Below are 24,085 nucleotides of genomic sequence, written 5' to 3' on the forward strand. Positions count from 1 at the left end.
TCTTTCATTTGTATCACTTTTTTTATTTATAATTTAGATTGATATTAAACAATTAATTTTTCATCCGTACTAGAAAGCATAAAAATATTAGAATTGTCCTTAGTATTCCATTAAATTTACTCATCATATTCTATTTTTCAAATTTAAAGCAAAATACACCTCTAACCTCTTTTATTTTCTCCTATCTAAAATTATAAACCATCATAATATACTTCGTTTTAAATATATAACTATAAAATAAAAAAATTCAATCATCTTAAAAAAAAATATGGCAGAAGATTCATATTTACTTGAATATTGAAATTATTGATATCATAAGGATATTACAATAATTTATGTTTTCTCTATTAAGTTTTAATAGAAAAGAAGAAAATTTTAGTGAATTTTCAAATAACACTCAATATTTTCATTATTAATACATTTTTTTTTTCTTTTTGAAGATTTTGTAACCAAACCGTCTTTGTTTTCTATAATTTTCTATATATGCACGCCGTAATACACGGGATATGTATGTTATATGAAAAATACAAGGGATGAATTCAAAATAATAGTAAAAGAGCAAGGTGCAAATCTCATTCCTTCCTTTCGAGCAAACAGAGCGCAAGACGATCGGCGAATATGGTGAAGTTGGGGGTATGTATGCTTCGGTTCATCCTCGTATTCCTTTGATTCCTGATACCAAGTGTTGTAGGTTTCCGTTTCAGAGCTCTTAATTTGGAACCCAGCGAGGTTGTCCTCCTTTGCCCTTTGCTTACGTGCTGTATCTAACCCGAGAGTTTTGATCGAAATCTGAGTTGGGTTTTGATTGGTTTCCTTTGTAAAAGATCTTGGTCGGATCCTAAGAGGAGGATATACTAATCGGTTGAGTCTTGATCGAAAGGAACATTTCCTCTAAGTTTGGCAAAGGGCTCCAGCTTGCGCTGCTTCTTGTTTGCAAGTGCTCTTGCATGAACTTCCCAAGAGTATAACTGATGAACAAGTAGCTAGTCAAAATCTTCTCAAATGCTGATAAGCAGATGCAGTTGATCTTGGTTGGTCGTGCCTCATTTTCATTATACTTGTTTCCTGAGCGAAGTTGCCAGGAATATTAATCTTAGAAGTCGGCAACAAACACTAGACAGAAACAACCAGCCTTTCATCAACTGGGATGTATTAGGCTTTTGAGAAAGGAGTACAGTACTGAAGCTGAGAGCCAATTTGATGTGGCTTTCTCTGCGAGGAAAACTAGAGGGAGGTCTTTCAGATGATTATTGGGAAAGGGAGGGGGTGATTTTGATAAAGCTAAAATAAGTAGGGGTTGAATTGTCGAAATAGAAATTTCCTAGATTATATTATTCAGTGATAATTTATACTTAGAGCTCCTTTTAACTATTTCTAATTTTCATATAGACCCTTTTTTTTGTTATGTATTGACTTGACTCTCTTAGCTCTGTTATCCATTAGATTTAATTTTAGGCTCTTTAGAGATTATTTTATCCGTATTATGGAGGAAAGAAGGTTAATGTTTTAAAAAAATTGACAGTGGAAATAAGCAATAGTACAGGGTTTTAAGTTAGAATATCGACAAAATTAAGTATACCAACAATTGCTTAAGATAAGCAAAAAAAAAAAATCAATACGGAGAGATAGCAATGGGGTAGCGCTCTACACTTAGCTACAAAGTTCAACAAAATATATATTTGGAGTATCCATGGAGAAACTCTTGAGATGCAATATGAAATTAAATGGTACAAAGTACATACATAGTGCCTCTTCCTCTAGTATTTATTTTAGTTTACTTTTTTTATTTCACCTTATCTATTTCAAAATAAAAATTCTATTAAAATAAGAGATAATTATCCGGACTCATCGGACTCTTTTAACTTTGTAAAACAAAATGCCTTTTACAAAGAAAGAAAATAAAAATAAAAATAATATGATATTTGATATGTTTTTATAAACAAAATAAAAATAAATAAAATGGTATGTATGAAAATGAGCAATAATTTAGGAGTCAGGGTGTAACTAAGATACAAAGGTGCCCGGCGTGTCTTCCAAATATTTTGTTAGGAACACATTGGGGTAAATTAAAAAGTATTAACGTTAGAGTTAAACTGTAATAAACATATATATATTAGGCTGTGAAATTAAAAATATGATCTTTTAAAACCGCAGCACGTGAAGCACTCCATGGAAATTGAACTCCTCGCCATCCACAACAATAAAGGGAAAACGGCGGAAGAGCTTTTCACCGAGACGCACGAGCGCCTCGTCGGGAACGCCGGCAAGTGGTTGGTCAAGACGTCGGAGTCGTGATCCGTCGTCGCCGTTCTGATCGCGGGCGTCGCCTCCGCCTCCACCGTCCCGGGCGGTCTTGACCAGTCCTCCGGCGACCCCATCTTCTCCTGTCATATCCTCTTTCAAGTCTACGCCTTCTCCGCCCTCGTTGCCCTCTGCTTCTCCGTGATGTCTCTCATCGTATTCCTCACCATCCTCATGTCCCGCTACCGAGAAAAAGACTTTGAATGGAGCCTCCCTGTGAAGCTGATATTGGGGCTCGCGTTCCTTTTCGCCTCCATCGCCACCATGCTCATCTCCTTCTGCGCCGGGGACTTCTTCATTTTGGAGAAGAATCTCAAGTACGTGGCAATCACAATTTACGGGGTGATGTGCTTACCGGTGTCCTACTTTGCAATTGCGCAATTCCCACTCTTCGTCGATGTCATTCGGACTACCTTCGGCAGCGAGCTAAGAGGACTCAAAAGATGGAGATGTTTTAACAAACACATGGTGCGTGGCGTACTCGTGCGTCCGTTAATTTGGTGTGCTTTTAATTAATTTAATTATTAGACGTAATTGTGTGTCTCCGAATAATTAATTACGTTGGTTTTTAAAAAAAATTATTACTGTTGCTTAGTATGTCTTAAATTAATTCTACATGACTGGAGTAAACTATAAATTGAAAAGTTTCAAGCACATGCATTTGTGGAATAGGAATAAGTTTATTTTAGAATAAGTTCCTAAAACTAGTCTAGGATACTAATTAAATAAGAACTTAACTTATTTTGGTATAGTAAGTTTATTATTTTTTCTCATCTTATTTTATACTAATTTTAAAAATAATTAATAATATTTATAATTATTATTTTACTCTTAAATTAGATAATATTTAATTACACATCACTTCAACTATAGTTAAGATTCTTTTTCTATTATTTCTTCTTTTAACTATTGATTATCTTAACTACATATGTTTCTCTCTCATAGTCTATTTTTTTTTTTCTTCTATGTATAATTATTTTATATAGAGTATGAGTTTATAACCCTCTTAATTATTTAACACCCTAGCTGCAAGACCAAAGCAATTTCCATTAGTTGTTAAATTTTTTTTAACACTTTAAACCTCTCCATTATCTAATATTTTCTAATCTTTGACTGTGACCACTTAGATAGAAAAATATTATATAACCATATTTTATGTGCCTTTGCCTTCTATTTTTTCCCCCTCTAAATAAAACAAATAGCCTCCCAGCACCTAAAATTTTACCAACTAATTGAATGAGATTTTACCAAAAAATTATTTAATTGAAAGTAGTAAAAAAAAATCATAAATAAATAAATAAGGGACTTATATAAAAATAAATAATAATTAAGTGAGTCTAGCTAGGTATATGAAATTATTCATAAATTTTTATTTTTTCCTAATAAAGTATGACTCGGTAGTATATATACTGTTTGAAGAAAATGCTCACATTCTATCTGCTCAACTATCCAAAATATTATGAGCAGTACAAGTTATTGACTTATTATATTTTTAATAGTGGTTTAATCTTAAATTATTTATCAAAAGAATCCACCGATGCCTGCACTATTGAATTCTTAACTTATTTGAATTTAGTAACTAATATAATTTATAAACAGAGAGTTCCGAAGGAAAGAGCAATGGAGAGTATGATCATCGTGGCATATACAGGGATGAGAAAAGGCAGAAGAAAAAGGGCTCTTCTTCTTAGAGATGCTGTATGTGAATTTTCTGAATAGTATGATTGATTGTTAAAAAGTGAGAAAAGTAAGCTGATCTTAAAAATTAAAACTAATTCTTAAAAATGTTATTACTTCATAATAAAATAAAATATTGCTTTCTAATGATTGATTAGAACAAAGAGTGTCAGGTTAGATCTATATTTTTCTTACTAGTTAAAAAAAATATATTATATGCATATTAGAATTTTAAAACAAAAATAATAGAATTTGTTTACATCTATACCTCCAATGTATATTTATATTTGTGCGTATATTTTTCAAAAGTAATTTTGCCCTTTTAAAATCAAATTGTTGAAATTTTAATAGTCACCAAAAGCTCAAGAGATATTAAGAATAATATTGAAAAAAAAATAGGCATACAAAAATTAAGGGGCTCTACTAGAGATAAACATAAATATTAATTTATAATTATATATACGCAAATAAGAGATTTACCGAAGAGTATAGATATAGGAAAAAAATGGCCGTTTTAAAGGTCAAAGTTCTAATAGAGATATAGACGTTTCTAGAGAGATCGAGTGAGAGGATCACTAAACCATGCATCCACTTTGATTTTCTTATGGGAATCTTAATCTTAACCTAAACCTAAACCACAAGTAACATAGTTTTCTCTGCCTCTCTTTTACTTTACTAAAGATGAAAGTAAAAGTAGGGAATATAATTAGTTGTTCGTCCTCGTCGCTTTCATTCTGTAGAATGTCTGTAAAAAACCCGTACGGAAGAATTAATTCCTTAATTTTATTTTACTCTCTTACTCCTTTTCTCTTTGAATTTGCTTTTTGTTCTTTTGAGACGGGAGATTATAATAAAGAACTACATATCTGTGTAAAACTAATTAAGATGCCTCTTCAATGCATCTTAGGAGGTTTAACTAGTCACTAATTTGCCACGTATATATAATTATGGTTTATGCATTTAACACCTTACTTTTTGCACATATTTATAGTTTACACTCTTTGTATTTCTAAAATTTACAAAGTCAGTTGTTAGATATATTAATTAAACATAACCAAATATCAGACAACTAGATTAAGTTAACTAAACCTTAATAACATCACTAAAATACCTTCATCGAATCTAAACTCATCTTCTTAACAAGAATTTATTTTTTTTCTAATAAATAATAGAGGAGAAAAGAAGATTAAAATAGACAAATAGTGAGATATGGGGGTTAAGAGTGAAGTCTTGCTTTTCATGTATTATCTCTTTTTTCACTTCTCGACATGAAATTTATTATCAATATATAGAAGAAGAAAATGACATAATCCACATTTTGGTAGACGAATACTGTCTTTTGGTATGCTACTATCTATATCTATTTGGACAGGTATTAAAAGTGTAAAAAAAAAATTGCAATATGTACGTATTAAAATATCGGGTGTAAACTATAATATGCATAAGCTCAGGGTGTTAAATGCAAATCTTCCTTATCCTCCAAAGTACGGTGTCCAAATAGTAGCAGTTAAAGACATAAGATGCGGCACGTGCGTAAAAGAAAAGGGAAAAAAAAGAAAAAATTTGAACAACTGAGCGGCGAAGGAAAAAAAAATTCCCTGTCCACGGTGGAGAAGATCGAATGACGTGTCTTTCTTTTATATATATATTTATATATAAATGATACGCTCAGCTACGAGACCAAAAAGCCAACAATTATCCCTTCTCTCTCTCACTTATTACCACAAGAAAGTACTGGATGGGCGAACCAACAACAACGGATGTAGTTCTCCTACCTGAAGAGAGCTGGAAGTTATTCGAATTATTCGGACAGACCGAATGGGACAAAATCATCCAATTCTATCCAAAGGAAACGATGCGTCAGTTATTCAAATTAGTGGAGTGCTACAAATGGGAGGAAGCTATCCAACTCTTCACTGAGAAGATGAGGCAACAATTATCCAACTTCGCAAAGCAGTGCAAATGGGAGGAAGTCCACACCCAAGTCACCTTCACGGAGGAAACGAAGCATGAATTATGCAAATTAGCTGAGCAGAGCAAATGGGAGGAAGTTTTCCAAGTCTTCACCAAAGAAATGTCATTCGTATTAGTCATGCAAGGCAAATGGGAGGTAGTCATCCAATTCTTTACGGAAGAAATACAACAGCGATTATCTAAATTAATCGAGCAAGGCAAATGGAATGAATTCGCCAAGCTCTCGGAGGAGGAAATGAAGGAGCAATTATTCAAAGTAACCAAGCAGGGCAATTGGAATGTAGTCATTCTACTTTTCACCGAGAAAATGAAGCAGCAATTGTTGGATTTAGCCATAGAGGGAAAATGGGAAGAAGTCATCCAACTCTTCACCGAGGGAATAAAGAAACAATTGTCCATACTAGTCACTGAAAGCAAATGGGAGGATGTCGCCCGAGTCTTCATGAAGGAAATAAAGCAGCAATTATCCAATTTAGTGGAGGAGGGCAAATGGGAGGATGTCCTTCAACTCTTCACCAAGAAAATGATGACGCAATTACTCATATTAGTCATGCAGAGCGAGGTGGACAATTGGATCCGATATTCGACGGATGAAATAAAGAAGCAGTTATCTAGATTAGCCGAGAATGGCAAATGGGAGGAAGTCACCAAATTCATCACAGAGGAAAAGAAACAGGAGTTATCCACATTAGCCATGCAAGGCAAATGGGACAAAATTATCAAAACATTCATCGAGGAAAGGAAGCAGCAGTTATTCAAATTAACCATCCAAGGCAAATGGGAGGATGTTATCCAACTCTCCACGAAGGAAACAACAAGGCAGAAATTATTCAGATTAGTTAAGCAAGGCACACGGGAGGAAGTTATTCAAGTCCTCACAGGGGAAATGATGGAGGAGTTACCCGACGACATGCAGGACGGATTGGAGAAAGTTGCCCAATTCTTTACCGAGGAAACGAATAAACAATTGCTTAATTTAGCCATGCACGGCAAATGGGAGGAAGTCATCCAACTATCCATCCATAACCAACATTTTTTCAAATTACACATGAAGCGTATAGAGCTGGCGGCCGACCTACTAACCATCGCTGGAACGAACAAGCAGTTGTTCGTATTATTAGCAACGCAAAGCAAATTGGAGGACGTCACCAAACCCTTAATGGAGGGAACGAGGAAGAAGTTGCTCAGATTGATCGCGCAAGAGAAATGGGACGAAGCCATCATCTTCATCGAGGATATGAAGTATTTTGAATACATCATGCATGACGACTTGAAGGAAGTCATCAAATTCTTCACGGAGGAGATAAGAAAGAAGTTGTTCGAATTAGCCATGCGTGGCCAATGGAAGGAGGTCATCCAATTATACGGAAGTTATCCCGAGGTACAAAGCAAGATACTGACACATGCCGAGGACACGACGCTGCACGTCGCCATCTCGGCCGGCAAGGAGAGCACGGTGCTAAAGTTATTGAATGCGATGAGAAACGGGAAGAAGGAATCGATCTTGAGCATGAAAAATAAAAGCGGCTCGACGCCGCTGCACTTGGCGGCGGCGCTCGACATGGACCTAGCATGCGTGGAGATGGCACGACTGCTACCGAACCTGGTGATGACAGCTCGCAACAAGAACGGAGAGACGCCACTCTTCACGGCTGTGCGACATGGGAAGAAAAAAACGTTCTTTGCGCTAGAGTGCTTGGTGCAGGGTCAGAGTCCGTCGCAAGACATGAAGAAGAGGATCCTCACACATTGTAGGAGAGAGAAGGATGGCAATAACATCCTCCATTATGCTATCTTAGGAGAATACTTTGGTACATTTCTTATTTTCTTTTTACTTTGCATTACTAATCAGAGTACTTATTTAAAAGAAATCCAATGATTATTTATATTTATTAATCTAATCATGATTAGAATTGAACTTAGATTAACAAAAGAACTATTTTTTGTCATTATATAAATTGTTTAAAATGGTCTGAAAGTGATCTAACATTACGAATAGCATGGTGAACAACATAACAATTTTTTCATGCTAAATAATTTATCAGTCTAACTTTAAAATAAAGTGTATTTTAGTGATGGTTAATAATAATATATTTGTTTGCAGACTTGGCTAATGAGATCGTTGACCTGTATCCCGAATTGATTAATTATATGAATGGAGATGGACTGACAGCTCTTCACTTTTTAGCCAGCAAACCTTTATGTTTCAAAAGCGGGACTCGCTTTGGCTTTTTTGACCAAGTTATCTATTCATGTTAAGTCTCTCTTCTAATTAATTAATCACGCAATTACATTATATATCCCCTCCCTTATAATTAATTACTTTCTCTCCGATTGTGCAGGTATCATCATTGGACCACTTAAGAGTGAATTTGCTGATTATAAGAAGTATGAATTTGATAAACCACAATTTATCAAAATCACACCGGATGATCCCATATTGCCTAAAACTTTTGATACCTGCTACCACGTCTTTACTTTGCTAAAAGAGTCTTTTCATAAAATTGGTAATCAGCATTCCATATTATATTAACTGCTTTTAATGATTTTTCACTTATATTCAAATTATCCTTAATTCAAAAAACTTCCTTAAGTTCCATTTTTGAAATTGTAGTTTTAATATCTCTCTCACAAAATGATAAAAACCTTTTATTTTCTTTTGTTTAAGTATCACTATTAAGAGGAAATTTATTAGCATTTCTAACTGGATAGGAGGAATATGCGCTAAGAATGATGTAGAAGATTCCGCTAGTATATTATTCGAAATAAAATGTTTGTTATGTGAACATCTTATGGGAGTTTTTTTTTTGTCACTCCTTTTCTTTTTTATTTCAACAGAAGCAACTCTAAATAATTTAACTTATACTCCTCGTGCAAGTGATCAAGAATTCAAAATACTTCATTAAGTTCTATTTTTTATATTATAGTTTAAATATCTCTCTCACACACAAGGAAAAAAAACTTTTTTTTTTCTATTGTTTAGGTATCATTATGAGCATTTCTAAGTGGATCCGAGGAAAATGTACTAAGGATGATGTAGAAGATCCCGCTGGTATATTATATGAAATAAATTGTTTGTTGTGGAACATCTTATAAGAGTTCTTTTGTCACTCCTTTTCTTTTTTATTTCAGGAGAAGCATCTTTAAATAATTTAACTTATACTCTTTGTGAAGGTGATCAAAAATCCTCTCAAGGTAAGTTAGATCTATTATATTGTTAATTTTATATTGAGCTATTTTAGTATCTTAATTGGTATTTCAGTAGTTGTGACACATAATACCTTCTGAAATTAAGATTAAGAGCTACTTCTCTCTCTCTCTCTCTCTCTCTCTCTCTCTCTCTCTCTATATATATATATATATATATATATATATGTAAATTCGAGTGAAGTATAAGCTTAGATGTCTTTCTTTCTATCTTTAAACTTCTAGCAAGTAAATAATTACATATACTATTACTTCATGCTGATCACTGTTTCATGTTTGAATTGTGTGCGTGAAATGAGAAAGAAAATGAAGAAACAGAGATGTTCCGATATCGAAAATTTCCAGAAATCTATGATGTGGGTATTGACTTATTCAAGGTGGTGATGAAGTTCCTATTAATTGTCATGGGAATAGGTAAGTAGATAATCTACAATGTGAATTCGTTTCATGCATTTATATATTTAGTTGTCACTAATGAAGCATAATTAATCAGTTACTCTGTTTTTGATATATTCTTGGAACAGAATGACTCAATATATTCAATCAAATATTATTTGTTTCTAATTTTGTGTCGTAGGATTATGGAGGACGAATGCACTTTGGAAGAAGAAGCGAAAGAACAAATATGCATGTCAACTAATGGATAAATTGGTTAGAAGTAGTAAAGAATGGGAGTACGTGAAAGAGAGAGGTGGGATGGATCCTGAATCTACGAGACCTGGCACTGATTCGTCACCAGAGGTTGATCCAAGTACACTGCCAAACGTTGACTCCTTCACCAAATCTGGTATTGCCACAGACCTCCTTATTTATTTATTTATTTATTTATAAAGGTTATGCTTAAATTATAGAGTTAATTATAAACTATAGCTCATATTCACACATATCTCTTTAAATAATTTTGGGGATATTTTGATTCTCTCAATTATTTAATATCTTCTGACAGATCAACGACCGTAGACAAAAATAAAATAAAAATAACTATTTTGTGTGCCATGGCTTCGTTCTCTTTTTTGCCTTAAATGACAAAATATTTTATATAGTTGAAAGGAGGCTAAATGTCACAAATAAATACATATTTAATTATTTATTATATTTTTGCCCACTGTAGTGTGGCTCGATATCGCATACATTGTTTATAAAATAAAAATACATATTCTTCTCACTCAACTATGTTTAATATTATATTAATTTTATAATTCAAATTAATTGGAAGTTAATAATTAAAGAAATTAGAACTCAAATGTTACAATAATTTTAACAAATTTATATGGTATTTTTAATGGTTGATGGGCTGAATAAATTTAGAGGGCCACAAATGTCTAGGGAAATTTAAAAGCCTATGAAACACTAATATATATTCCATTTATTTATGGTAAAATAACAACAACAATAATAATATAAAAGCTTTTCTTTCTCTTCCCTAGTTTTTCTTTTACTCTCTATATATTATATATTATTATGGTCGGATTGAAAGAGTGTGATTCTCACTAAAAAAAACAAAAAAGTAGAATGATTGTGCAAATCGGCAATATCAGAAAGAAGTTTTAAATTTTAAGATGCAAAAAAAATAAGCAAGTAATCTTACATGCCGAATTTTTTAAACTTTTATTTTGTTTATATCGAATAAGATTTTATTTTTAATTATTTAAATATAAAACTAGGTTTACGTTGTTACATAAATATTGGATGCTAAATTCGCATAATAAAACGTATGAAAATTTGTATATAACATATTTTATAACGTAATTATGATTCACACACTATAATTTTACTATTTATAAATTGAGCCTTATTATTTAGCGAATATGTGTAGAAAACACTCTAAATTAGATTTTAAGTACAATCGTGAGAATATTCTAAGTAAAAAGATATTTATTTCTAAAATAACTAAAATACTCTTAGTATGATTTAATTGGGGTATTTTCATAATTTTCTTAGTATAGTTAACTTAACTAAAAAATTTAGTTAAATTTGATTAACTAAATTAATGGGAAGGTATTTTCTGCACATATTCGCTAAATTATAAGACTCAGTTTATAAATAATAAAAATATCGGGCGTAATATAAATTTTTCTAAAAACTAACAAATATTATATTTTTAACAGTACAAGAGCAAATTCTACGGATAATTTTATTCTTGGGCATGCAATATGATATTGGATTATAGTATAAGAGATAGATGAAAGTGTAATCTAAATTAGTTATCATAAGATTATGCCGACTATTGACTTCTGATTAGCTAACTCATTCGAATTTAATTATTAAAATAATTTGAAAACAGAGAGCTCGGGTGGAATGAGCAATAAGGGCACTCAGAGTAGCGAAGACAAGGATGAGCAAAAGCCGAAGGGAAACAAAGAGGCAGAGGCAGAGGCAGAGGCAGAGCAACCAAAAAAACCAAACAAAGGTATCTTAGCTAACAAAAATAGCTTACTACCAGAATTATTTTTTTACAAACGTTCTGCAAGAAAGTGTAAATGTGGTGTCATTTTGTGTAAAAAAAAAAAAAAAAAAGTTAATAAATTACCACATCATAATAATAATTATTAAGGACATTATAATTATTCTTCAAATCTTTTAACTCTTTTAGAATTATTATTATTATTATTATTATTATTATTAATTTTAAAAAATATCTAGAGAATGACTGTTAAAGTTAATAAATATATTTAAATAATGAAAGTACCTTTCTTTGTTGAAGTTTAGGGTGTAAAAGTATCATTCATACTTTCTCTTACATGAAAAAACATTGTATTATCCTATTAGACAGTTCTTAGACAATTTTAAACAAATTCTGCAAAGCCAAAGTGGTACCTTTTAATCCGAGTTTACTTTTAATCATAATTAGTCAGTTTTAATCATAATTATTATATTTGAAATGTTTCTCCATGGCAGTTATTTTAAAAATATTACTATTATTATTATTAAGAAAGTATGCTTTAAATAATAAGTTTCCATTTATTGATAAATTATTTTCACTTTCACTTTGCCTTTTAATGTGTAATATTATTTACTTAATTACTCGTGATACTCAACATGAGCAGCCACATCGTGCTTAGTAGCGGCAAAAAATGGAATAACAGAGATGGTGGAGAAGATTCTTGAAAACTTTTCCGTGGCAGTTTTGGATGAAGATGAGAATGAGAAAAATATTATATTACTTGCGGTAGAATATCGGCAAAGTCACATATATAAACTTATGCATGAGAGGAAGATAATGAAGGATAGTATATTTGGGAAGGTAGATAGAAAGGGGAATAGCGCTCTACATCTTGCTGCTAGTTTCAATGAAAAGTTTCCTTGGAATATCTCAGGAAAAGCTCTCCAAATGCAATGGGAAATTAAATGGTATAAGGTACATGCATGCTGACTCTCTCTCTCTCTCTCTCTCTCTCTCTCTCTCTCTCTCTCTCTCTTGCTTACATTTTTCTTTTCACTGTATCAAACTAATTGGATTTCTTTTCTTTCTTTTATTAAATTAAGAGATAAAATATTATTTATTAATTATTTTTACATAGATTATCTTACTTTTGCAAAGCAAAATAACCTTTTTATTAGTTGTTTGTTTGACTATTATTATGTGACTACCTTTTAATTAATTTTATTTGTTAAACAACATAAAAGAATACATAAGAAGATTTATATAAAAATTAGCAATAATTTTGGAGTCTCGGAGTAACTTAACACAAATATAAGGTCGTCTAAACTCTTAAGAATATGTGTTATTAGGAACACATGGGGTTAAATTGAAAACTTTAGAGTTCAACTGTAATAAACATATATATTGGGGTGTGAAAGTAAAACATTATGATATTTTGACGAGGAATAATTCGATACTAACTAATTAGTTATTAAAAATAATTTTTATTTATTAATAAATTAAAAGGTATATAAGATATTATATATATATAACTAGATTAATCAATAAATTAGAATTTAAATATTTTCTTATTACTTATTTTTATAATTATTTTCTTAATAATATGAGTATCAATTTTTACCAATTTATTATTATTTTTATTTTTTATAAAAAAAATTAGATAATAAAAAGGAGAAATAAAATAATTTAAAATATTTATCCTTATAATTTAAAATAATTTAAAAGAGTGACCGATATTCCCGTTAGATATGACTGGTAATCATTTGCCTATTTTGAAACCCCGCAGTATGTGATGCAATCCATGGACCTCGAATTCTTCGCCACCTACAACAATAAGGGCGAAACGGCGCAAGAGCTTTTCACCACGACGCACAAGAACCTTGTCAAGGAGGCCGGCGAGTGGCTGCTCAAGACGTCGGAGTCGTGCTCCGTCGTCGCTGCTCTGATCGCCGGCGTCTCCTTCGCCTCCGCCGCCACCGTTCCCGGCGGTCTCAATCAGAACTCTGGCGACCCTATTCTCTCCGGCCATATCCCCTTCCAAGTCTTCGCCTTCTCCGCCCTCGTCGCCCTCTGCTTCTCCGTGACCTCCCTCATCATGTTCCTCACCATCCTCACGTCACGCTACCAAGAACAAGACTTCGACAGGAGCCTCCCTGCAAAGCTGATATTTGGGCTCACGTCCCTCTTCACCTCCATTGCCGCCATGCTCGTCTCCTTTTGCGCCGGGGACTTCTTCATTGTGGAGAAGAAGCTCAAATACGCGGCGTTCGCAATCTACGGGGTGATGTGCTTGCCAGTGTCCTTCTTTGCAATTGCGCAGTTCCCACTCTATGTTGATCTCGTTACTGCTACCATCGCCATCCTGCCAGAGAGGACTCAAAAGATGCAGACATTTTGACGAACATATGGTGGGCGGCGTGTTTGTGCTTACATTTATTTGATATGCTTTTAAGTTAATTTCTTAGACTTAATTGAGTGTCACCAAATAATTAATTACGTTGTTGTCGTGGTCGTGGTCGTGGTCGTGGTCGTCGTTGTCGTTTGCCATATGCTCTTAAGACTGGTTAGATGTGATTAAGTTGTATGAATAATAGTACGCTACCTGAGAACGTATTAACTTAATGGGTAAATTTAAACTCTCTCTAAAACTTTCATTTGTATCACTTTTTTTATTTATAATTTAGATTGATATTAAACAATTAATTTTTCATCCGTACTAGAAAGCATAACAATATTAGAATTGTCCTTAGTTTTCCATTAAATTTACTCATCATATTCTATTTTTCAAATTTAAAGCAAAATACACCTCTAACCTCTTTTATTTTCTCCTATCTAAAATTATAAACCATCATAATATACTTCGTTTTAAATATATAACTATAAAATAAAAAAAAATCATCTTAAAAGAACTATGGCAGAAGATTCATATTTACTTGATATTGAAATTATTAATATCATAAGGATATTACAATAATTTATGTTTTCTCTATTAAGTTTGAATAGAAAAGGAGAAAGTTTTAGTGAAATTTTCAAATAACACTCAATATTTTCATTATTAATGCATGTATTTTTAAAAAAGATTTTGTAACCAAACCGTCTTTGTTTTCTCTAATTTTCATATATGAGAAATGCACGCCGTAATACAAGGGATGAATTCAAAATAGTAAAAGAGTAAGGTGCACGCCGCAATACACACGTAAGGCAGGGTGCAAAATGGAAGAATACCTTTCCATTTTCATTTTTCTCCGACGCGGTCATGGCGTCGTCACTTCTTATATTTCTTCGTTCTCCCTTTGAAATCTCATTCCTTCCTTTCGAGCTAACAGAGCGCAAGACGATCGGCGAATATGATGAAGTGGGGGTATATATGCTTCGGTTCATCCTCGCGTTCCTTTGATTCCGGATACCAAGTGTTGTAGGTTTCTGTTTCAGAGCTCTTAATTTGGAACCCAGCGAGGTTGTCCTCCTTTGCCCTTTGCTTTCGTGCTATATCTAACCCGAGAGTTTTGATCGAAATCTGAGTTGGGTTTTGATTGGTTTCCTTTGTAAAAGATCTTGGTCGGATCCTAAGAGGAGGATATACTAATCGGTTGAGTCTTGATCGAAAGGAACATTTCCTCTAAGTTTGGCAAAGGGCTCCAGCTTGCGCTGCTTCTTGTTTGCAAGTGCTCTTGCATGAACTTCCCAAGAGTATAACTGATTAACAAGTAGCTAGTCAAAATCTTCTCAAATGCTGATAAGCAGATGCAGTTGATCTTGGTTGGTCGTGCCTCATTTTCATTATACTTGTTTCCTGAGCGAAGTTGCCAGGAATATTAATCTTAGAAGTCGGCAACAAACACTAGACAGAAACAACCAGCCTTTCATCAACTGGGATGTATTAGGCTTTTGAGAAAGGAGTACAGTACTGAAGCTGAGAGCCAATTTGATGTGGCTTTCTCTGCGAGGAAAACTAGAGGGAGGTCTTTCAGATGATTATTGGGAAAGGGAGGGGGTGATTTGGATAAAGCTAAAATAAGTAGGGGTTGAATTGTCGAAATAGAAATTTCCTGGATTATATTATTCAGTGATAATTGATACCCTTGTTTTTGTTATGTATTGACTTGACTCTCTTAACTCTGTTATCCATTAGATTTAATTTTAGGCTCTTTAGAGATTATTTTATCCGTATTACGGAGGAAAGAAGGTTAATGTTTTAAAAAAAATGACAGAGTGCGGTGGAAATAAGCAATATTACAGGGGTTTAAGTGTAATTGTTGCTGTTCAATGAGGCCACAATTGGACTCGATGGATGATGGCTCTATAAGCCTTTTTGGGTTCTACTTCCTATTTCCGAAGCCCAAACTTACTTCTCTTCCAGAACCTTCCACTATTTTCTTTTATTTCTTCTTTTTTTTTTCGCCTTTCTCACGAATCCGACAATAAAAGTGCACCGGTTACCCCAGTCTCTAGAATCTTCCAACCTCGCCTCCATTTGAGAGTTCTTCCTTTCCGTCCGCTTCTCACGCTCAAATCCCTAATATCATCGATTCAATTTGCCATCTCCTTCCTCCGCGTATCTCTTCGATTCTACTCGTAAGGTTCCATATCGTTCTGCCTTATCTCCTATTTCTTTACTCATTCTTCAAAATATCCCAAATTTGAGACCTTTATTCTTCGTTTTATATCAATTGGATGAAAATCCATCTCTGTTTTGGTTGCCCTAACGCCAATTTGGTGTGAAAATCCTGCGTTTCTTGTTCCTTTCTTTCGTATTAATTGTGATCTGCTCTATTCTGTACGAGTTCTAAGATTCCACTAAAACCCATCTCTCTCTCATCGATTGTCTCCGTTTCCCTCGTCAAATTGTCATCTTGGTATGATTGTTGGTCTTGAACGGATGAATCCTACGCTGAATCCGGTGAAAGAAGAGTACACTGGAGTGGCGTCATCGGTTTCCGACGATGGCTCCCTTGTTCCTCCTAGGCCAATGGAAGGATTGCATGACACGGGGCCACCACCATTTCTGACGAAGACCTATGAAATGGTCGATGACCCGAGCACTGACCAGGTGGTGTCTTGGAGCAGAACAAATAATAGTTTTGTGGTGTGGGATCCCCACTCCTTTGCAATGACTTTGCTGCCTAGGTACTTCAAGCACAATAACTTCTCTAGCTTTGTCAGGCAGCTCAATACTTATGTAAGTCTCCGAAATGCTGCTCATTCTCGTCCTTAATATCCTCTTGAACTAGTTTCATAAATTGGATTGATGTTTTCATGTATTTTCTCCATTGTTTGAAGATTAATAGTTTCTCTGCACTCTTTTTTGGATCATTTGTATTAAGAAGAGGCAGATGATTCGGTTCCCTTATTTGCCAAATTGTTGTTCATTATGCTCTCCTTGTCATTTAGAATTGATAGGAATTGCACGATGGAAGGGAATACTGGAATAGTGAATCAAAAGAATGGAGATTAGCTTCCTTATATGGGTTACCTAGTCTATACTTCTTTGTGGCCAATTCTTATCGTTTGCTCTATGAATTGTCCTTAAAGAGAAGTATTCAGTATTTCTAAATGAATGGTATGTTGCTAAATAGTTTTTATTTTTAGTTTGTAGTGTGACAACCTTCATATTTGAACATGCCGCATTCTCTTCTAGTGCTTCATCTGAAACAATGATTCAGAATATAATGTTGAGTTGCTTGAAGTTGGTGCTTCACTGTTGGGTTTAAAGTTGTTCTGGTGCCAAGTCTTTCTTAACTAGTAGTGCTGTTCGGTTGTCAACTTGCACCACCAAATAGAAGGGAATGCAAGTATGAGTTGTAAATTTGTTGACTTTTTCTATGGCAATTGGAGTTTTATCGGACTAACAGTTTCTATGGAATATATGGATGATCGACATTGATTTGTATGAGTGGAATGCTTGATTTTTAAACTTAGAATATGGTTTTGTGCTGGATTGCTGACTATATATATTGGTAAAATGTAGTGAGGCAGTTAGAAATAGAAGTCAGGAGAGAGAAGAGAAGATAAAAAGTGTATGATTTACTTTTATCTATGAGAACTTTAGTGAGGAAGCTTGTGTGCTGCTTTGCTTATTCTCTTTCTCCTGGTGAATTCATCTTCTCCAATTTTTGTCCTGTCTTAACTTTCTTACTTTTAATTTTATTTTTTGTAGTCGACCCACTGATCTTTATGTTTTCTCCAACTTACATAAGGATTATGATTGCCAGTTGTTTGAATGTTCCCTTTAATGATGCGTTGTTAATAGTTTTACAAGAATCTTTGGTAGAAACTATGCCTAGATATTGAATTCTTTGTGGTTGAATAGGTTGTATAATATTATCTTTTTGTCTATAAAATCTTCTTTCATAAAAAATGGAAAACAAGGGAATGATAAACTTGTTATTTTTGTTATCAAAAAAGTAGAAGAAGATGAAGAAAGATGAAGAAAGATGAAGAGAAGAAAGTTACAACCTTTGCAACCGAAATGACTTGCTGTAAGAACCCACAACCTGTACCTGCTTACTCATTTTGGTCTCTGGTAACGTATTTCTGGAGCTCCATTGTCTTTTGCTGGTGTTTTAGCTAATGGTTTGTCTTAGCTATTTGTGCTGTTCATATCTTTATGGGTAATTTCCTCAACAGGGAATCAGATTCTTATCTTAGTACTTTCAGTAGGAAATTAGGACTCATGACTCTCTTTGATCATCTCTTTGGCCACGGTATCCTCTTTTTGATATACTGCATTATTGAACCATGGATCACGGTTTCTGCAGGGCTTCAAAAAGGTAGATCCTGATAGGTGGGAGTTTGCTAACGAGGGATTTCTCAGGGGCCAGAGGCATCTCCTTAAGACAATAAAAAGAAGAAAACCTCCTTCCCAGGGAACCCCTGAGCAGCAATCTTTTGGGCCATACCTTGAGGTTGGGCTGTTCGGATATGAAGAAGAAATTGACGCTGTTCGGATATGAAGAAGAAATTGACCGGCTAAAGAGGGACAAACAGTTACTAATGACAGAACTGGTAAAGCTAAGGCAGGAGCAGCAGAACACTAGAGGCCATCTAAGAGTCATGGAAGAAAGGCTACAAGGGACAGAGCGAAAGCAGCAACAGATGATGGCATTCTTGGCTCGAATCATGCGGAACCCGGGCTTCTTGTATGAATTGGTCTCTCAGAATGAGAAAAAAAAGGAAATAGAAGAAGCCATTTCAAAGAAAAGAAGGCGACAAATTGATCAGGCACCTGAGAATGACGACATGGCAACTAATGGCAGTGCAGAACTCGAGGCACCAATCAAAATTGAAGCCCAAGCAATATCAGAGAATCTCTTTGTCGATGAGAACTCAGAACTGGAGATTGCTCTAGCAATGCAAGGATATGGAGAGGGAAGGGATGACAACCTAGATCCTTCAGAACAACTGGATGACAGGCAAGATGGGGAGCTAAACAATGAATTTTGGGAGGAATTGCTCAACGAAGGACTTGGCGAGGAGAAAGATGGAAGTGGTGCGAGAACTGATGACGATGTGAATGTGTTGGCTGAGAGGATGGGCTACCTTAGTTCTACTAGCCCAAGGTAATGGAATCAGCTGACAGTAGATTTAGTTGTATATTATGCTTCAATTCTTGGTGGTATTTTTTCGCTACCGAAGTGGCATATAATATTTATATCTGGCAGGATGTCTGAGATAACTGCTAATTTCAGATATGACTCCAAGCTATTCCTTTGAAGTGATCACATCTCTTCATGCATTCTGTGCCAGTTGCAATTTTCTTGATGAATTCTGGTGGAGTTCTCCTGCTGCTTGTTTGTAGCAGCAGACTTGATCTCTGCGATCTTGCCAATTTATGTGGCTGTGGTAAAGGAGAGAAAGGCTCTTTTGTCTCCTTGGAGGAAAATGATATCTAGTGTTCCTACTATGACGCAAAGTCCTTCGATTCAAGAGTCGGATTACTAACGTCGGGAAGGCTGTCATGTCATGTATATTATTCTTGGTACTTAGTCCATGGGATGTTCGAAACAACAGTGATTAGTTTGTTCATGCCCCTTTCTGGGGCTTTGTGCTTCCATGTACATTAACCATGCCATGTAGGTGTGTAGACGAGCAGAGCTCGAGTGATCTGGAGTTAGAATTCAGCTTGATGTTTTTATTTAAACCATTGGGCTGAAGGCTTATATTAGTAAAAAATTTAAAAAGCAAACAATTCAAAAATAAAATACTATTAGGTAAAATTAGTTTAATTTTTTCATTTATGTGAACATATATAATATAATGTAGGTTAATTGTGCTGACATCTTTTGTACTGTAATTGGTTTTTAATTTAAGGTTACGATGTCATTCTTAAATATTAGAGAAATTTTAATATCACTTTTCTATTAGTGTCGGAAGAAAATTTGGGTGAGCCTTTTAATTAAATTAAGATAAAATAATATATATTATTATAATTAAATTTAGTTTATTATAAAAAATTACAGTCTTCTTCTCTATTCATCATCCTTCCTCCTTCACTATCGCTGGCCATCGATATTGCCTCCCTGTTATCGGCTTGCCCTCCTCTCCCTTCCCTCATCTCACCATCGGCAGCAGCATTGGCTACGGGCAACACTGGTGGATCCAATCGTAGTGCTTTTGTCTATCATGATTGCGAGGATAAGGGCTGAGATAGTTGAGTCGTTCGGGTTCGGCTTCGGCTTCTTCGCCAACTTCTTGTTCAGCTGCTTGTGCATGTGTGCCAGCGAAAAGTCGAGCAACCTCTATAACGGCAGCGAGTGAGGCCGCGGCGAGCTTGCTACCGCACCACTTAGGAGGGGAGTCGGCGAATGAGAGTAAGGAGAGAGAAGATATAAGATATTTAATATTTTAATTTATTTTTTAAAATTAATAATATTGTGATATATTAATTAGGGGTATAGTTAGTCATTATGTGTTTTTCGTCAATGTTGTTAACTGTTTTACTTTATCCTAAAGTTTAAGGTTGACATTATAACCTAAAAAAATTTACGGAGTTTTCATAAAACTTAGATATAGTTTAGGAAGTGTCAACTTAATTAATCCTATCATATATATTGTTCATCTGTTATAGTATAGAGTTTCATCAAGAACAGTCTTAATGTCATGCCTTCTCATTTCTTCTATTGGCTCTTTAACTAATGGTAGTTTTATGTATAGTTCCTCCATTATATATTTGACAGGTCAATTGTTCAAGCATTATGGATCATTTGTACGAAAACTCAAAATAGTTTTCATTTTACAGGATAGGTTAGTTTTCTTAACATCGAAATTAATTCACGGGATTGGGTAAGCTCTTGAAAATAGGTTGCTGCATAAAACATAGAATAAATTTATTTATCCAAAAATTATGATATTTGTCTGAGAAAGCAAATAAATAAGAATTATTATTTATGCAAGGTAATGTAATGTACAAACCGTACTACCAGTATTTCCATTTTTCGTTAGATGTTGTTATTTTAAGGAAAATTTAACTCTCGTGGAAAATAATTTCGCAGATATTTATTTCATAATATTATCTTAAAATTAAAAGGTTAAATTACCTGCCCCACTTCACGTGCCAAAAGCTTACACGTCTCCACTCTCCTATGGCCCTAACGCACTTAGCACCACAAATGCCCGTTCACTTCCCCAAACTTCTTGAACCTTCTCCCACCTTTTGGTAATCCAACCGTCCACGTCGCCACCAAAGCTATGTGAAGCCGACGGGGTCCACGTCACACCGAGACTATCAAGCTGACGTGGATTCATGGCAGCCACGGCGGACCTCTTTGTTACGACCAATCCCACCCATCTCTATAAATTCCACCCTCCATTCCATCCAATAGAAAGCAAACTGAGAAGAGCAAACCGAGAAGAAGAGAGAAAATCTTTGCTTCACATTAAAGATGGCCGCTTCAGCTACACTGAGCTCCTACGTGGGGTCTACCGCTCCACGCATCGTCCAGAAGAGCCGTTCATCGGGTCTCCCTCTGCAACGTGGGCGCGTCCTGCGCGTCCGATGCCAAAGCGAGGTGGGTTTACCCTTACGTGGTAGTCGATCGACAGTGGGGTTTACCAAGTAGATGAAGTCTTCGCCGGTTTTTCCCACGAGTACTTATTTTTTGTGCCTTTTTTGTTTGTTTGTTTTGGTAGCAGGAAAAGCAGCCATTGGATAAATCGGCGACGGTAACTCCGCCTCCGCAGCCTACTCCGAGCCCTGCACCAAAGCCTGCAGCTAAGGTTGGACATTTTTTCCTCCTCCATTTCTTCTCTATCTAATCTTTTCAAAAGTTCAGGTTATTACGCAATGATACGTACCTAAAAGTAACGGATTTATTCGTTCACAACCGTATATTATGTACCTATTCCAGTTACACCATGTCTATTTGGAATAGTTTTTTCTTTTTCTTTTAACAACATAAGGATCGAATTGAAAATAGGATTGAACACATATTATAGATTGTGAAATAAAAAGACTCAAAAAGAAATCTATCAAGATGCAAAATGAATTCTCACCACTAGTTCAACTTAACTTCAGGTGAGCACCAAGTTCTCCGACGTGCTAGCATTCAGCGGGCCGGCGCCGGAGAGGATCAACGGGCGTCTGGCGATGCTCGGCTTCGTGTCGGCGATGGCAGTCGAGGTGGCGAGAGGCGATGACTTGTTTGCTCAGCTCATGAACGGCGGTTTACCGTGGTTCGTCGGCACCGCCGCAGTCTTCTCTGTTGCCTCCTTGATTCCTTTGTTCAAGGGCCAGAACGTGCAGTCTAAAACGGAAGGCTTTATGAATGCCAACGCCGAGTTGTGGAATGGAAGGTTTGCAATGATGGGGTTGGTCGCATTAGCTTTCACCGAGTACTTAAAGGGAGGACCTCTTGTGTAAAGTTAGTGATCATGTACTCATCTTAACTTTTGAAGACAAAAAGGATGAGAGTTAGAATGCTAGCCGTAGCTTGTCAGGCAATTATGTATATGGGAAGTTGATTTTTCTGTTATGAATTGCCGCGAGTTGGCAGATTCAGAATATGAATTAGGAAATTTATTGAAAGCATCCTTTATTTTGCCAATATTACTTGTGAATATTTTTCATTACTCTTACAATTTACAGGTTAATTATGCTTGCCGACTAAGGTTTCATTAGCGTGAGGTCACAATAATCTTAGGTATAGAAGAAGATCATGCACTCTCAGAAATTAAGCGTGCTCGATGATGGCGAAGCCGGCTTCATCAGTGACTGGAGAGGCTTGGATATCTCCAGGTTACAAAATCCGAAAAGATTAAGCGTTAATTAAGAAAAATTTATGATATTTGTTAGATATGAAGAAGAAATCTACCTCCAATCCCTGTGATCCAAGTTTCACTCTCGGAACCATTTGAGTCACGCACTGTCTGCTGTATTATTCTTTTCTCTTCTTATATATCATTCACACTATCTATCTAGTTAATTATCGTCGAGTCAAATTAATATATCAAATTATTAAATAATATTTTTATAATTATTATTTTAAATTAGAGTCGGGAATATGATTTCCTTGATCATAAGAGAGGTATGTGCCAATTTTTCTATAAACCCGGTGGCCGTTATTCTCTATTAGTTCGATTCTCAATTAAAAGCCTATGCGAGAGAAAAAGAGCCTTATAATATTATACATATTAGCTGCATTAAATGTATCTTATAAAATTAAAAATAAAAACCTACGTATTACATAAATATAACTATAGTTCATAAATAAGTAGTACTTACATGTGACTGCAAATCAGTGAAAAAACTAAAAGGGAGACATATATATATATATATATATAACTGTGGAACATTAAAGAGTTAAAAGAGAGAAACTAGCGTATAGTACATACATACATACATATATATATATATATATATATATATATATATATATATATATATATCAAATATATCATCGAGTACATATCAAATATATTTGGCAGTTAAATGCCAATATTATGTGGACGTGGTAAGGAGACAAAGGCTCTCTAGAGTTTTTAACTGTGATGCAAAATCTCTTGATTCAAGAATTGCACTAATAACGTTAGGAAGGATGTCATGTATATTATTGACTATGGTGAGTCAGTCCACGTATTAGTGATTAATTTATTCATGCCTTTTTTTTTGGGCTTTGTGATTTTCATTTCTTCAATTGGTTCTCCAAATAATAAACGTTCTTTATATAGTGCGAATCTCCTCCATTAAGTATTTGACAGGTCAACGCACTGTTCATACTCTTTTGAGTCATTTTGCTTGCGAAATAAAAATGGTTTCCATTGCACAGGATTAGTCAAATTTTCTTTTTTACATCAAATTAAACCAAATAAATCTCCGGCTGGTTAAATAATGATATTTGTTTGTATTTTAAGTAATTATTATTATTTCTACGAGCCAATATATTTATCGTGTTCATCCAACTATTAGAATTGTATTAGAATTAATAGAATATACACGTAAGCTGAAAGCGAATACATAAACCATATTATAATTCTTTCATTTCTTCATTAGATATTATTTTAAAATAAAATAAAATATTATAGGAAAACATTCGGAATCTATTTTCG

General features: G+C 34.6%; 3 protein-coding genes and 1 long non-coding RNA gene across 5 annotated transcripts; all 4 read left to right on the plus strand.

The window, feature by feature from the left end:
• The first annotated feature begins 8,070 nt into the window (after positions 1–8,070).
• On the plus strand, positions 8,071–9,005 carry LOC140797070 (uncharacterized). The gene is made up of 3 exons (XR_012110579.1): positions 8,071–8,206; positions 8,295–8,459; positions 8,936–9,005. It is a non-coding gene; the product is annotated as an uncharacterized lncRNA (long non-coding RNA).
• Positions 9,006–9,434: 429 nt separating this feature from the next.
• On the plus strand, positions 9,435–14,173 carry LOC140796265 (uncharacterized). Its single transcript, XM_073149216.1, has 5 exons — positions 9,435–9,573; positions 9,737–9,946; positions 11,444–11,569; positions 12,207–12,517; positions 13,329–14,173. Exons 1-5 carry the CDS (start codon positions 9,480–9,482, stop codon positions 13,938–13,940), a joined length of 1,353 nt encoding a protein of 450 aa, XP_073005317.1. The 5' UTR covers positions 9,435–9,479; the 3' UTR covers positions 13,941–14,173.
• Positions 14,174–15,988: 1,815 nt separating this feature from the next.
• On the plus strand, positions 15,989–19,682 carry LOC140796266 (heat stress transcription factor A-2b-like). The gene is given in 4 exon segments (XM_073149217.1): positions 15,989–16,721; positions 18,301–18,453; positions 18,455–19,101; positions 19,204–19,682. Coding segments are annotated over 4 exon segments (1,173 nt in total). The 5' UTR covers positions 15,989–16,400; the 3' UTR covers positions 19,256–19,682.
• Positions 19,683–21,342: 1,660 nt separating this feature from the next.
• On the plus strand, positions 21,343–22,584 carry LOC140796992 (early light-induced protein 2, chloroplastic-like). 2 transcript variants are annotated; one of them, XM_073150230.1, is made up of 3 exons: positions 21,343–21,549; positions 21,671–21,757; positions 22,056–22,584. In XM_073150230.1, exons 1-3 carry the CDS (start codon positions 21,424–21,426, stop codon positions 22,398–22,400), a joined length of 558 nt encoding a protein of 185 aa, XP_073006331.1. In that variant the 5' UTR covers positions 21,343–21,423; the 3' UTR covers positions 22,401–22,584. The 2 variants fall into 2 exon arrangements, with proteins under 2 accessions (XP_073006331.1, XP_073006333.1); XM_073150232.1 differs by having other exon boundaries at positions 21,356–21,549; positions 21,674–21,757.
• Positions 22,585–24,085: the final 1,501 nt, after the last annotated feature.

Source organism: Typha latifolia, chromosome 10 (assembly GCF_019914945.1).
Source record: "Typha latifolia isolate L0001 chromosome 10, TyphaL0001v2, whole genome shotgun sequence".
NCBI lineage: Eukaryota > Viridiplantae > Streptophyta > Magnoliopsida > Poales > Typhaceae > Typha > Typha latifolia.

Excerpts from the sequence above, each read along its gene's own strand:
- LOC140796992 (XM_073150230.1), top strand. The coding sequence starts at position 21,424 with ATGGCCGCTTCAGCTACACTGAGCTCCTACGTGGGGTCTACCGCTCCA. Across the intron at positions 21,550-21,670 it reads GCGTCCGATGCCAAAGCGAG|CAGGAAAAGCAGCCATTGGA; the intron begins GTGGGTTTACCC and ends TTGTTTTGGTAG. Across the intron at positions 21,758-22,055 it reads CACCAAAGCCTGCAGCTAAG|GTGAGCACCAAGTTCTCCGA; the intron begins GTTGGACATTTT and ends ACTTAACTTCAG.
- LOC140796265 (XM_073149216.1), top strand. The coding sequence starts at position 9,480 with ATGTTCCGATATCGAAAATTTCCAGAAATCTATGATGTGGGTATTGAC. Across the intron at positions 9,574-9,736 it reads ATTAATTGTCATGGGAATAG|GATTATGGAGGACGAATGCA; the intron begins GTAAGTAGATAA and ends TTTGTGTCGTAG. Across the intron at positions 11,570-12,206 it reads ACCAAAAAAACCAAACAAAG|CCACATCGTGCTTAGTAGCG; the intron begins GTATCTTAGCTA and ends CAACATGAGCAG.